The 16,293-nt window shown below is 45.8% G+C and overlaps 1 protein-coding gene across 4 annotated transcripts in view; it reads right to left on the bottom strand.

Annotated features, from left to right (window-relative positions):
• RHBDL3 (rhomboid like 3) overlaps window positions 1–16,293 on the bottom strand; it is a 74,881-nt gene that overhangs the window by 6,246 nt on the left and 52,342 nt on the right. For all 4 annotated transcript variants that reach the window (XM_088468162.1, XM_088468172.1, XM_088468182.1 and 1 more), the window contains 2 exons: window positions 14,943–15,043; window positions 14,242–14,302 (listed from right to left, as the gene is read on the bottom strand). In XM_088468162.1, coding sequence (XP_088324288.1) covers window positions 14,242–14,302; window positions 14,943–15,043 — 162 coding nt within the window. The remainder of the gene's footprint in view (window positions 1–14,241; window positions 14,303–14,942; window positions 15,044–16,293) is intronic.

Below are 16,293 nucleotides of genomic sequence, written 5' to 3'. Positions count from 1 at the left end.
TCTACTCTGCCCACAGTTTAACCCTAGCCCTCTCGTCTGCAGCCTAACCCTATCCCCCCACTCTGCAGTCTACTCTGCCCACAGTTTAACCCTAGCCCTCTCGTCTGCAGCCTAACCCTGATCCTTACCCCTCCCTCTTGTGCCTAACCCTATCCCCCACTCTGCAGTCTACTCTGCCCACAGCCTAACCCTAGCCCTCTCCTCTGTAGCCTAACCCTATCCCCCCACCCCTCATTCTACTCTGCCCACAACCTAACCCTAGCCCTCTCCTCTGCAGCCTAACCCTAATCCCTACCCCTCCCTCTTGTGCCTAACCCTATACCCCACTCTGCAGTCTACTCTGCCCACAGCCTAACCCTAGCCCTCTCCTCTGCAGCCTAACCCTAATCCTTACCCCTCCCTCTTGTGCCTAACACTATCCCCCACTCTGCAGTCTACTCTGCCCACAGCCTAACCCTCTCCTCTGCAGCCTAACCCTAATCCCTACCTCTCCCTCTTGTGCCTAACCCTATCCCCCCACTCTGCAGTCTACTCTGCCCACAGCCTAACCCTAATCCCTACCCCTCCCTCTTGTGCCTAACCCTATCCCCCCCACCCCTCATTCTACTCTGCCCACAGCCTAACCCTAGCCCTCTCCTCTGCAGCCTAACCCTAATCCTTACCCCTCCCTCTTGTGCCTAACCCTATCCCCCCACCCCTCATTCTACTGTGCCCACAACCTAACCCTAGCCCTCTCCTCTGCAGCCTAACCCTAATCCCCACCCCTCCCTCTTGTGCCTAACCCTATCCCCCCAATCTGCAGTCTACTCTGCCCACAGCCTAACCCTAGCCCTCTTGTCTGCAGCCTAATCCTTAGCCCTCCCTCTTGTGCCTAACCCTACCCCCCCATTCTGCAGTCTACTCTGCGCACAGCCTAACCCTAGCCCTCTCTTCTGCAGCCTAACCCTAATCCTTATCACTTCCTCTGCAGCCTAACCCTATCCCCCCACCCCTCATTCTACTCTGACCACAACCTAACCCTAGCCCTCTCCTCTGCAGCCTAACCCTAATCCCTACCCCTCCCTCTTGTGCCTAACCCTATCCCCCCACCCCTCATTCTACTCTGCCCACAGCCTAACCCTAGCCCTCTCCTCTGCAGCCTAACCCTAATCCCTACCCCTCCCTCTTGTGCCTAACCCTATCTCCCCCACTCTGCAGTCTATTCTGCCCACAGCCTAACCCTAGCCCTCTCCTCTGCAGCCTAACCCTAATCCTTACCCCTCCCTCTTGTGCCTAACCCTATCCCCCACTCTGCAGTCTACTCTGCCCACAGCCTAACCCTATCCCTCTCCTCTGCAGCCTAACCCTAATCCCTACCCCTCCCTCTTGTGCCTAACCCTATCCCCCCACTCTGCAGTCTACTCTGCCCACAGCCTAACCCTAATCCTTACCCCTTCCTCTGCAGCCTAACCCTATCCCCCACCCCTCATTCTACTCTGACCACAACCTAACCCTAGCCCTCTCCTCTGCAGCCTAACCCTAATCCCTACCCCTCCCTCTTGTGCCTAACACTATCCCCCACTCTGCAGTCTACTCTGCCCACAGCCTAACCCTAGCCCTCTCCTCTGCAGCCTAACCCTAATCCCTACCCCTCCCTCTTGTGCCTAACCCTATCCCCCCACTCTGCAGTCTACTCTGCCCACAGCCTAACCCTAGCCCTCTCGTCTGCAGCCTAACCCTAATCCCTACCCCTCCCTCCTGTGCCTAACCCTATCCCCCCGTCCCTCATTCTACTCTGCCCACAGCCTAACCCTAGCCCTCTCCTCTGCAGCTTAACCCTAATCCTTACCCCTCCCTCTTGTGCCTAACCCTATCCCCCCATCCCTCATTCTACTCTGCCCACAGCCTAACCCTAGCCCTCTCCTCTGCAGCCTAACCCTAATCCTTACCCCTCCCTCTTGTGCCTAACCCTATCCCCCCATCCCTCATTCTACTCTGCCCACAGGCTAACCCTAGCCCTCTCCTCTGCAGCCTAACCCTAATCCTTACCCCTCCCTCTTGTGCCTAACCCTATCCCCCACTCTGCAGTCTACTCTACCCACAGCCTAACCCTAGCCCTCTCCTCTGCAGCCTAACCCTAATCCCTACCCCTCCCTCTTGTGCCTAACCCTATCCCCCCACTCTGCAGTCTACTCTGCCCACAGCCTAACCCTAGCCCTCTCGTCTGCAGCCTAACCCTAATCCCTACCCCTCCCTCCTGTGCCTAACCCTATCCCCCCATCCCTCATTCTACTCTGCCCACAGCCTAACCCTAGCCCTCTCCTCTGCAGCTTAACCCTAATCCTTACCCCTCCCTCTTGTGCCTAACCCTATCCCCCCATCCCTCATTCTACTCTACCCACAGCCTAACCCTAGCCCTCTCCTCTGCAGCCTAACCCTAATCCCTACCCCTCCCTCTTGTGCCTAACCCTATCCCCCCACTCTGCAGTCTACTCTGCCCACAGCCTAACCCTAGCCCTCTCGTCTGCAGCCTAACCCTAATCCCTACCCCTCCCTCCTGTGCCTAACCCTATCCCCCCATCCCTCATTCTACTCTGCCCACAGCCTAACCCTAGCCCTCTCCTCTGCAGCTTAACCCTAATCCTTACCCCTCCCTCTTGTGCCTAACCCTATCCCCCCATCCCTCATTCTACTCTGCCCACAGCCTAACCCTAGCCCTCTCCTCTGCAGCCTAACCCTAATCCTTACCCCTCCCTCTTGTGCCTAACCCTATCCCCCCATCCCTCATTCTACTCTGCCCACAGGCTAACCCTAGCCCTCTCCTCTGCAGCCTAACCCTAATCCTTACCCCTCCCTCTTGTGCCTAACCCTATCCCCCCATCCCTCATTCTACTCTGCCCACAGCCTAACCCTAGCCCTCTCCTCTGCAGCCTAACCCTAATCCCTACCCCTCCCTCTTGTGCCTATCCCTATCCCCCCACTCTGCAGTCTACTCTGCCCACAGCCTAACCCTAGCCCTCTCCTCTGCAGCCTAACCCTTATCCTTAGCCCTCCCTCTTGTGCCTAACCCTATCCCCCCATTCTGCAGTCTACTCTGCCCACAGCCTAACCCTAGCCCTCTCCTCTGCAGCCTAACCCTAATCCCTACCCCTCCCTCTTGTGCCTAACCCTATCCCCCCATCCCTCATTGTACTCTGCCCACAGCCTAACCCTAGCCCTCTCCTCTGCAGCCTAACCCTAATCCTTACCCCTCCCTCTTGTGCCTAACCCTATCCCCCACCCTGCAGTCTACTGTGCCCGCAGCCTAACCATAATGTCGACATTCTGAGACATATTGCCTGTCCACATTTTAACTATATAGACATCATAACTGTTGATATTGTGGTATCCACTTTTTGACTACAGTACCCTGAAATGTGCTAGTCAAAAGTAGGAATTGATCTTCATTACCTCTGTATAGGGCATACATGCCTACCCTCCCGGTTTTCGCGGGAGGTCCACGACTTTTCGGGTAAACACCCCCCCCCCCCCCGCAACCCCGGAAGGGTAGGCATTTCTCCCGCATTTTACCCACTTCCTAGTGAAGTGAGCAGAATGAGGAGAATTCCGGCGGTGACCGCGGGTCTCCGTGTAGTGGGCGGGGCTTAAGATGTGATTATACATGAATCACGTTATTTGGTCCCGCCCTTTATGTAAATTCTAACCAATCAGCATGAGGGGGTGGGGCTTAATTATGCGAATAGCCAGGCCCCGCCCCCGTCACCCCCCTGCTGCTTCTCACCCGGGCTTCTCCCGGGAAGTGCTACTGAAAGGTAGGCAACTATGGTATAGGGTTTGTTAATACCTAATGTACTGTATCTAAGGCAATGTGGGAAATGGATTTCCCATTTTCCTGTAACATATGTATTACACTCACCTTCTAAATATAACATTTCAGTTTAACAAGAAGAACAAATAAGACTTATACTAAGTGTTTCAAGGAGATATCCTCTTCCACACGCTCTAGGATTACAAGGTAAAAAATACAGTAACAGCCAAGTACAAATAGATCACTAACTAGCATACAAATTTGCCATATCAAATAAATACCAAGAGATCCTTTAAGAAATAAATCATTAAAAAAAAAAAAAAAAAGTCAGATAAAAAGGACCTCATTATCCCTGACCGATAGGGCAAGAAAGCTCTGATAAGGGAAAGGCTTGGAGCTGTACATATTCTTCAGCGCAGCCAGAAGAGAAGACCAGGGCAATAGAATCACAGTGAGGTACAGTGCTCAGTGCCCTACTAAAACATTGGGTTTACCACTCCCAAATGTGCTTTGGGCATCTCGGGGTGGTCATACGTAGTGCCCTACTTATTTCACCTGCTGGCTTTCTGGCCAAAGGAAAAAGGCAGCTTATCTAAGATGAGTAGCCCTCCTCAGACTGTTCTAACCTTGATTTTAACCATAAGGCTGAGAAGCCATGCAGTCTTTGAGTGGGTAAGGAGACTCTGGGCATAAATAGTAAAGATTTAGATCCTGGGACAGAATTGTGCATCACTGGGCTCTAGCAAAGATTGGTTGGGAGCCCTGCAATGGTACTGTATCCTCCCAGGCCATCTTCTCTGCTTTGCAAAGAGTAGAGAGGGGGGAGGTGTGGGGGGGGCTTTTCTGAGCATACACGGTCCAGCTGACAGGTCCGCTCTTTTTTTTAAAGTGCACAGAGGGGCACTCCTCAGAGGCATGGGAGAGGGGGTAAGGGGTTAGTAGTTCTGCCACTGATCATATGTCATAATTCAGTGATCTTCACAGAGCTAAGTGCCTCTTATTACATCACTAGTACAATAAGCTCTATGAAGAGCTAATAGCGGCACAGACAGATCCCCACGAGTCAGCATTTGAGGTATAATAGACTTCAGAGGACAGCATGTGAAAGGTGGGTAAGGATAGCGCTGATACAAACTATAGGGCAGATGTACTAAGCTCTGGAAAGTGATACATTGGAGAGGGATAAACTACCAATTAATCAGCTCCTAACTGTCATTTTTCAAACACAGCCTGTAACATGACAGGAGCTGGGAGGCTGGTAGTTTATCACTCTCCAATTTATCACTTTCCAGAGATTAGTACATCTCCCCTGAGGAAGCGCTTTAAATTAAGTATAATCGCTTGCAAGTTACAATTAGAGATGTGCACCGACCCCGAATTTTGGGTTTGGATCTTTATCTCCTTCGTGTTTTGGATCTAGATTTGGTATTGCCAAAGCTGCCCTTGCGTGCTTTGGTTCTAGTTTTTTTTCTAGAAAATCATAAAAACCGCTAAAATCACATAATTTGGGCCTGTTTTTGTGCCTACAGTATTATTAACCTCAATAACATTTATTTCCAGTCATTTCCAGACAATTTTGACCACTTCACAGCTCCCAATATTGATTTCATCCAGATTAGGCCACAAGGTTGCATCAAGCTAGCTGACTGACTAAGCTAAGCAACAGCAGTGGACGCCACTAACGTGGCAGTTCAGCTTCCAACAAGGCATTTAATAAACTATACGACCCCATAGGAAGTTTAAAAACCTAGAATATTTTCATTAATCAAGAACTAGGTCAGAGGCCCAAGGGATTTGGAATATGTTTATGGACTGAAGACAGGGACAGGACTGAAGGATTGATTAGTTTAATTTATTTATAGATTTTTATTTTTTAAAAAATTTATGAGGGAGGATCAATGTAGGTTCAAGTTCTTCAGTTCCTGAAAGACATATTTGATCTGGAGGAGGTTTTCTTATACATCTAATAGAAATGTGGTGGCCTTGCTTGTGGAGGTGCTGCTAAATAGTACACACTGTAAACAGACATTTACTTTGTGCTCAGGGTGGCTGTTAGGGATAATGGGACCAAGACTTGCTGTTTACATCAGAGGAAAGCTGCCTGTAGCTCTACGGCTGAGCTACAACTCCCAGTATCCAAGCTGTTTGCCGGGCCTACTGGAAGTTGTTTGTCAACAACGGGTGGCATGCCTCAGGTTACCTCAGCCTACTTTACGCACTGTATGTAACATGTAAATATGTATGTATGTGACCAATATACACAACAAATTTTTGTATTAAACGTATTTGCACTTTATTGCACACATCCTGGCAGGAAGATGCTCTGTGCTACTGCTCATAGTTTTGGTCTCTTGCACGACACCCACCATCTACATTATCCAGTTATTCCGCTTAAGAGTCACCTACATACAAAGGAGGCAGGTATTTATTGAGCTTAACCGTTGTTTATACCAACAGCCTATCAATTCACCAGGGTCCTGGGGTAACCAGTTGGGTTTGTAGTTGGGGGGGAGGAGCAATTAAAAAAAAAAACTTAGTCAATTTGAAAATCTACCATGTTTTGCCTACCCCATCAACTTGGTGGTTCAGAATTTAAAGAAAAAATGAAAGAGGCTTAAAAGAGATACTGTCTGTGGCCATAACAATTTCTGGAAATTTTGTGGATGCGTCAACCACATTTAGAAGATTTCAGCGGCTGTGGCAGTGCGACTTCCAACATGGCACATCATAAAACAAATGTTTTCATTAATCAAGAGGCCTCTGAGGGAGACGGAGTATGTATGTAGTCGGAGGGAGGGAATGGATGGGTTGATTCATAATAAAATTAATTGAAGTTTTGGATTCCGAAAGCAAATTTATGAGGGAGGAGGGGCGTCATTTACAAAGAAAATTTACTCTTTCATATCAGTCCTTGCAAAGAAAATTGACTTATTCATATCAGTCCTTGCCCTAGTTGAGTTGTTTTTGGGGGGGGGGGCATTTTTTTTTTCACTCTGTACTATTTTTTTTAAAAACACAGATGCATAGATGGATCTTACTGAGCCGTCCATGCATCTGTGCTTAATTTTTGTTTTACACAGATGCATGCATCACGGATAATGCTGGGCAATCACTGTACAGTTATCAGGCCGACCCGCCTGCTATCAGAGGATTGCCCCGAAAAACTGTACTGTGTGTGCGGGCGACCGATGCTAAAATATTGATCGGTCGGGCATGCCAGATCATACAGCATGTCCATCCGATGCAATATTTTGTAAAGTTAAAAGTTGGCTGCATCGGGCAGTATATGCCCAACCGCGGCCAACAACAGATATTTCCCCTGTTCCTTCATATGGAAGGAACAGGAAAAGGTCTCCTCCCCAGGAGAGGAGTGCAGATACCAGGTCCAATATCACTCAGTGTCTGCCTGTGATATCTGCAGGGTGTCAGGCTGCCATATAATATGTCTGTGAGTCTGACAGGAATTTTATATGGCAGTCTATGCCCAGGATCAGTTATTTTCACATGTAACTACAGGAATCTTTTTACACTGTATGAGTGACTAGAAACTCAGGAGTCCATTCAAGAATTATAATATAAGCTCAGTTTATTTGGGTAAAGGATTCAGACACTGACTGTATGCTGCTATTTTTGTATGGACCAAGTATAAGAGAGCATAAATTTAAGCTCCTAAGAGACGTCCATTAGTGATATCATATATTAAATGATTGACTATGAATCTTTGAAGTCTTTCTAGTTATTGCAATGATGACTGAAATGTGAGCTACACAGGCTTTCGGCTCACAGTGTGGTTTATGTATAAAGCATTGAAAAGTGAGGAGAAGTGAACCAGTGGAGTTGCCCATAGCAACCAATCAGGTTTGAAGTAGCATTTATCAAGTACAGTTTATAAAATAAGTAGGAACTGATTGGTTGCTATGGACAACTTCTCCACGGTTTTCACTGCTTGATACATAAACCCCAAAGTAACAATGTAGACAACCAGATACATGTTAATATAGTATCTGATACATCTAGATTAGTGTAGTGACACACTATAACTAAAATTGGGTTTAGAGCAGGGGTGGGCAATAAGCGACCCTCCAGCTGTTGTTGAACTACAACTCCCAGCATGCATTGCAACATTTTTAGCATGGCCAAATAGCAAAACTTTGGCAGGGCATGCTGGGATGTGTAGTTTTACAACATCTGGAGGTCCAGTTTATTGCCGAACCCTAGTTTATAGACTATGAGGTCTATGTACTAAGCATTGGAGTGAGATAAAGTGAACGGAGATAAAGTACCAACCAGTCAGCTTCTAACTGTCACTTTACAGGCTGTGTTTGAAAAATGATAGTTAGGAGCCGATTGGTTGATACTTTATCTTTCTCCAAGGCTTAGTACATAGACCTCATAAATACATGGGAGTCTATTTACTAAAGTGCGAGTTTTTAGAAGTGGAAATGTTGCCCACAGCAACCAATCAGATTCTAGCCATTAGGTGCTAGATAAATGATAAATAGAATCTGATTGGTTGCTAATGGCAACAACTCCACTTCTAAAAACACACACTTTAGTAAATATACTCCTTAGAACTCCTAAAAAGTCTCAATACGGTATTGATATACAATATTGCTTGAAATGTGAAATTCAGACCTCTGTCAATAGCATGACAAATTATTTAACAGGGATTGGACTATACAGCCTTATTTTCATTAGCCATGTGCACTCTATAAGGACTTCTTTTTCTTGTTTGTTATTTCAGTTGAAACATTAGGTCAATTCATTGATTTTGATGGCAACATCGATTGACAGGAATATCATACAATTGGGCTATGGAGAGTTATAATGCCTCTCGCCAGACATGACTGGATTTATCAGAAATACACAAACAAGAAAAATAAAACAAACAAATAAAACAAACACATACACACACACACACAATCACACAAACAAAGAAGACACATTTCAACTAGGGGTGTGCACCGGCCACTTTTCGTGTTTTGGTTTTGGATCTGGATCTTTCTTCGTGTTTTGGATCTGGATTGGTTTTGCCAAAACCACCCTTCCGTGTTTTGGGTTCTGGGTTTTGTGTTTTGGATCTGTATTTTTTTTTAAAAAAGCATAAAAACAGCTAAAATCACAGAATTTGTGGGTTTTCTGCTCCTATGCTATTATTAACCTCAATAACCTTAATTTCCATTCATTTCCAGTTTATTCTGAACACCTCACATTCACAATAGTGTTTTTATGTCCAAAAGGTTGCACCGAGGTAGCTGGATGACTATGCTAAGAGATACGAGTGGGCGGCACAAACACGTGGTCCATCTAGGAGTGGCACTGCAGTGGCAGACAGGATGGCAGTTTGAAAAACTAGGCCCCAAACTATACATAATTCAAAGAAAAAAAAGAGGTGCAAGATGGAATTGTCCTTGGGCCCTCCCACCCACCCTTATGTTGTATAAACAGGACATGCACACTTTAACAAACCAAACATTTCAGCGCCAGGGTCTGCCACACGACTGTGGCTGAAATGATTGGTTCGTTTGGGCCCCCACAAAACAAGCTGGCAATTAATCTGTCCCTGCACAAACTGGCTCTATGGAGGCAAGATATCGTCCTCATCCTCCTCATCCACCGATTCCTCACCCTCTTCAGTGTTGTGTACATCCTCATCCTCACAGAGTATTAATTCGTCCCCGCTGGAATCCACAACCACAGGTCCCTCTGTACGTTCTGGAGGCTGGTCTCCCTGGAAGAGTTGATAATTCATTTTATGAACATCATCTTCTCCACATTTTGTGGAAGCAACCCCCTACGCCTTTCGCTGACAAGGTTCCCGGCTGCACTAAACACTCTTTCGGAGTACACACTGGAGGGGGGGCAACTCAGGTAAAATAGAGCCAGTTTGTACAGGGACCTCCAAATTGCTTCTTTTTCCTGCCAGTACAGGTACGGACTGTCTGACATGCCTACTTGGATGCTGTCACCGATGTAATCCTTTAACAGACAGACACACGCTTGTCGCTGCTGCTTTGAGGATGCAAGTGCGGCTACAGCCCACACAATTCACAAAGACAGAAAAAAAAAGAATATTTTTATTGTTTATGGAGCACACTTTGAGGGCTACACCACCCTTTAACAGACAGACGCACGCTTGTCGCTGCTGCTTTGAGGATGCAAGTGCGGCTACAGCCCACACAATTCAAAAAGACAGAAAAAAGAAGAATATTTTTATTGTTTGTGTAGCACACTTTGAGGGTGTCACCACCCTTTAACAGACAGACGCACGCTTGTCGCTGCTGCTTTGAGGATGCAAGTGCGGCTACAGCCCACACAATTCAAAAAGACAGAAAAAAGAAGAATATTTTTATTGTTTGTGTAGCACACTTTGAGGGTGTCACCACCCTTTAACAGACAGACGCACGCTTGTCGCTGCTGCTTTGAGGATGCAGGTGGAATCTAGACGGGATTTGGAACCGGGGACACACTACCTCCATCAATTGTCTAAATCCCACTGCACTAATGGCGGATACCGGACGCACGTCTAACACCAACATAGCAGTCAAGGCCTCAGTTATACGTTTTGCTTCAGGATGACTGCTGTCGTACTTCATCCTCATCGCTAGGGACTGTTGGAGGGTCAATTGTTTAGTAAAAGTAGTGATGTTCCTACTTCCTCTCTGGGATGATGAACAACTCCCAGCAGCAGCAACAGCACTAGGAGGAAGTGGTTCTTGATCTTTCCCTATTTTATTTTTATCGGAGAAAGTTTGGTCCTCCATTTATGTTATATTGATATATACGTGCGGCTAAAGCGCACACAAACACAGAAAATATTTTTTTATTTTTGCTGGAGATTAGTGCACTTTGTGGGTTACACCACCCTTTAAGAAATGAGCCAGCCGGCTCTTTACTTATGGGACACAGGCGCACGCTTGGCGCTGCTCCTTTGTTGATGCACGTGCAGCCACAGTGCACACAAGTCACAAACACAGAAAATATATATTTTTTTTGGTTTGGAGTGTACTTTGGGGGTTACAGCATCCTTTAAAGGTCAAGCCAGCCGGCCCTTTACTTATGACACAGGCGCACGCTTGGCACTACTTTGTTGATGCACGTGCGGCTACTGCGCACACAATTCACAAACACAGAAAATATTTTTTTTTTGGTTTGGACTGGAGTGTACTTTGGGGGTTACAGCACCCTTTAACAGTCAAGCCAGCCGGCCCTTTACTTATGACACAGGAGCACGCTTGGCACTACTTTGTTGATGCACGTGCGGCTACTGCGCACACAATTCACAAACACAGAAAATAATTTTTTTTTTGGTTTGGACTGGAGTGTACTTTGGGGGTTACAGCACCCTTTAACGGTCAAGCCAGCCGGCCCTTTACTTATGACACAGGCGCACGCTTGGCACTACTTTGTTGATGCATGTGCGGCTACTGCGCACACAATTCACAAACACACAAAAAATATTATTTTTTTAGCACTTGGGGGGAGCACCCCTGATGGACAGAGCACCCCCTGGACAACACTACAGCACCCCTTTAGGACTGGGACACTGCACAGGACTTTGGAGTGGACACAGCCCCTATGGAGAACTGACTGCACAACACAGTCCAGCCAGCCCCTATGGACTTTGAAGTAGTGGACACAGCCCCTATTAACAACAGCAGCACAGCACAACACAGTCAGCCCCTATGGACTTTGAAGTAGTGGACAACAGCAGCACAGCACAACACTACTCTGCACTACACTACTCTACACTACACAGCCCAGCCAGCCCTAACTCCCACCCTCCCTCTTCACTGTCCACAGCCGAGTGAGAAAATGGCGCCGACGCGGGTACCTTATATAGGATCCAAAACCCGCGAGACCCGGAAGGCGGGATGATGACGTTTTGCCTCGATTTCAGATCCGAGTCAAGCGGGAAAAGTCGAGCCTGACTCGGATCGGCCTCGGATCGGGGGGGCTCGGGGGGGTTCGGATTTCAGAAATCCGAACCCGCTCACCCCTAATTTCAACACCTCCTCACAATCAGTAATCACTTTGCATCTTTCTCCTACTACTTTACTACAACTTTCTCCTCCTCAGAGTGATGGAGGAAATGGCCAGCTGACGGTTTCTATCATGTCAATTGAATGCTGCTTTTAAATGTGAATAGAACAGTTTCTAACTCACAGTGTTTTTTATAATAACCACCGCCAATCCACTGCAGGTCCTAAACCACACTAAACCCACTGCTTAGTAAATTTAACCCTTAGGCTTAGAATCAGAAAAACCTGTTCTGCCCTAATGAGGCTAAGGCAACTGCGACATGCTTTAAAAGCCCATTTCCCAGAAGTCCATTCTTATTTTTCTAGAGGCTAAATACTATTCCTGACAATTATCAAATTGCCAGCAGAGGGCAGTCTAGCTATTATATTGAATATATAATATTTGCTGATACTGTGGCAGCAGGGGTGATGTCAGTGGGAGGGACCAGTCTAGTTATATTTACAGATTTTACTATTGCAGGCAGTGTTTACCTCATGTTGAAAGATGTATCATTAATGTCTATAGTCACTACTACATAGAAAACCTCTAAGAGTTTTGAAATCAGTAAACCTGAATGGGGCATTTATGAAATATATATATATATATATAGTCCACCTGGCTGATGGATTGCTATTACCTCGTGGAACTAGTACACTGGTTTTATAAAACTCTTGGCGTCCAAGTTCAAGGTGATTTCGATCATCAAGATCCCTTTTAATGATTGGAGTAACACAGGATTAGTGCAGAGATTTCCCTAGGAGCATGGACCACAGTTCTATGCTATTATTATATTACAGAAGGATAAAATACCCAAGACGTACAGAATTGTATTCCTCATTTTGTAATGTAAAATATGTAAAGAAATATGTCCAGAAAATGGCTTATACCTGTGTGTGCAATACATGTATTATATTCCCCTACACTATCTTCCAAAGCGTGGTGGTGGTGCTAGAACCATTGCTATATTGGGGAGTTTTGTGGTCTAGGATATAGAAAGTTATATATATATATATATATATATATATATATATTTTTTTTTTTTTTCTTCTGTAGCTATAAGGTTTACTGATCATATAAAATAAGACTGATAAGACAAATATGCATTTTTATTCTAGCTCCTCCATCCTGTGAGCAATTACACGCGCATATCTGCATGACTTCCTGATCATGTACAATAAGGCAAGCTACATTTTGTATCATCGTGTCATTCCTACATGCCTCCTACTCCCCAGAGGCCCTCATGCAGGCTGACTCAGTTGGCAAAACACGAGAGATGACACATGTAAGGTGTTTATCACAAAGTGTCTGCCATAAAGTGTGAATCTCATGCTGCTGGCGCTACCTCGCTCCGTGTGCACTTAATTAGGGACTGATTATAATTAGATCAGTGAAGTGATGTCATTGCTAGTGCAGATTACTGCAGAACCTCATGAGGGATGTTCAATAACCTGACATATGTGGGAGATAATTGATAGGCTCTTAGCAATATGTCATGTTTTTACAGGAGTAGTGGATGCAATGAAATGCCTCTCAGTGAACACTATTAGTTAATCTTGTAGGTATATGAAGTGGTTACTAAGAATAAATGACAGAGGACACTGATTATTATAAATCGAGTGTGAGATGTCATTTATTATTAGTCTAGTGGCAGGCATATGGATGGAAATAAAAGATGTGGGTCACATAGAGGGGAAACAATCGGGAAGCCGATGGACGGAATCCCGACTGCTGGCTTCCCGATTGTATAATCCCGGGAAGGGTTAATTGACAGGCGTCAAAATCCCGACGCCTGTCATTTTCCCTAAGCCGGGAGCCCGACACCCAACTTACCGATCGAAGGTAAGCCTGGCAACGGATGTGGACAGCCGAGGGGGGGGGGGGGATGAAGGGTTAGGTTTAGGGCTCCCAGAGGGGACTTAGGGTTAGGCACCCCCCGGGAGGTTAGGTTTAGGGTAGGGGAAGGGGGGGTTAGGGTTAGGTACCCCTAAGGGAGGGTTAGGGGGCAGAATAGGTTAGAGAATACTTACCTGGTGATGATCAGGATTTTCAGTGCTGACGGGATGCCGCTTTCGGGATTTGGCCAGTGGCAAATCAAACTGAATCCACTTAGAAAACTGAAAGGGCAGCGCAAATCCCCGACATACATTTGTGGAATGAATGATAGTTTGGGAACCACTGGGTTAAGGAATTCATAAATTCTGTCCTCAAGGCACCCTAACAGTGTTTGATTTAACCATCCGTGCTCAAGCATGGATATCCTTAAAACCAACTGACTGAGGTACTAATTAAACCAGCTGTGCTCAAGCATGGATATCCTGAAAATCTGGACTGCTATGGTGCCTTGAGGACCACTACCTTAACCTCTTAAAGACTAGGTGCTGGAGCCAAAGTAGTGTCATTAATGGCGTGGATATGCAAGTGATCATACTTACTACATATTAAGGTGAAGGACATGCGCAGGAGCTTGAAATGACACCTCATCCCAGACCAGTTCTGGAGAGAAAACAGATATAAAGTCACCTGGAAGAGCTGCCTAATCTCCATGTTCATGTTCTGACAAAGCACCAAACACACAGACAGGTCATCCCCTTCATCATACTCACTGGCCCAATTGCCCCCTTCCTGGAAGAGCTCATAGCCAAGTTCTAGGTAAGGGCTCTTTAACACAACAGTTTACAGCAGTCAGTCACTACATGGAGTGAGGAAAATATCAGAGACCCTAATAATGTTCTAGTAAATGAAAGCTATCTGTACAGGTGAGTTACCCTGTATCTGGTAAGAATGGGCCATCATTTCGGTATGCAGTCTAGGTCTCCGTTCAGGAAGTCGACACTCATAATGCAGACAGCAGAAGGTCGACATAGATGATGTTGTCATGGTCAACAGGATGTTAACATCGGAAATGACCACATTGTCATAATTAGGCTAAGCACTAGGGATTATGTCGACAGAACATCAATGTCGACATGCTGAATGATGTTGAATTAGACATTATGACCATATCGACATGACAACCATGTTGACACAATGAAGGTCTACAAAATATACCACACACATAATTTCGATAGCAGATACTAGTTAAAGTTTAATAAAATACAATAAAATATCTGATAAAAGAAATGAGGTCTCTCACCATCACAATATTGGCCAGGTGTGCAGAGACGATGGCGTAGACTCCACCCGAAGACCCCACCACAGGAGCGGTCATATCAGCCACAGATACTGCCAGGGAACCTGAGACAGATGTAAATAATAATTACCCGTATGTATCTCAATTCTTATGTGTGGTTTTAGAATCCATTTATTGGCCACTTACTACAGAACTATAAGGGATTAGTTTGGTATATTTGCTGAGTGCAATAAGAGCACTTGTGTGGAGTCCTCAGATGATGCATGTCCCTGGCCGACATAAAGGAACCTCAGGGTGTGGGGGCATGATGCGTTAGCAGAAAAGAATGTGTGTGAGCTGTGTTTCAAGTGTTTCACTGGACAATTTGTGTGGGTAAAATACAATCACAATTTCAGAAGAAGCCTGGGATACCCAGAACTAAAGCCAGATTTTCTCTATTCTATCCTTCTTTATTTTCTCAGTCTAGGTATAGGACCTGAGATTTACAAGGGTAACCCATGGTTCAGTGGCAGGGCCTGACTCAGAGCCACATGCAATCCACACGCAATGCCGATGTTCACTTTGTTGAGCGATTATTTTTTTCAACTGCTCCAACATTCCTAAAACTCAGACGGCGCATGCATTACACAGAGTGTACACACGGAGGCGCTGTTGTGATTGAGATGGACGTTTCAGAAATGTGGCTAAGATGGGTGTTTCTGGGCAGTGGGAAGAAATGCATGCAGAAATGGTGCTTTCGGTGGGCGTGTGGGAGTGTCGCGGGTATATCAGTGAATGGGATACACAGACGCTCAACCACTCACATAGGAGGCCATACTCAGACAGAAAAACTGTCCCTGCCATAGAGCTAGTGCAAGCATTGATGGTGCAAATTATGGTGATGTATACATCAGTATTACTGCGTGCGCAGACCCAAAAAGTGGGCATATCAGTCCTTGCACAATCAGTTGCACTATTGTACACTAGGGAAGGAGTTTGTAGTGGCATTTGCATAAAGTCATACATGGGTGACCATCCTTAGACACTGTGTGCCCCTGAATCATGCCCCAATTTCTTCCCTCTCTAACAGGCCCTGGAACAATGACCAACATCACTCCCCTCCTCTGAGGACTACATAAGTGACTCAGATGTTATACTGCCCAAAAATGTAAAAGAAGCATCTATATAGTACCAGCTGACAACCAGGTGACCAAACTCTTCCATTCAAACTGTACATTTATTGTGCAATGCAGTTTATGGACTAAACTAGGACAGTATTCTCCTATAAACCATACGTGTGTATACTATATGTGTGATGAGCATATATAAAACTGTGATGTGGCATTTGACCATTATACCTAGCCAGTTAAAAATA

Source organism: Taudactylus pleione, unplaced genomic scaffold, assembly GCF_031769625.1.
Source record: "Taudactylus pleione unplaced genomic scaffold, aTauple2 ptg000012l, whole genome shotgun sequence".
Taxonomy (NCBI): Eukaryota; Metazoa; Chordata; class Amphibia; order Anura; family Myobatrachidae; genus Taudactylus; species Taudactylus pleione.
The sequence above is the reverse complement of the archived record's forward strand: the minus strand, read 5'-3'. Positions and strand labels throughout refer to the sequence as shown.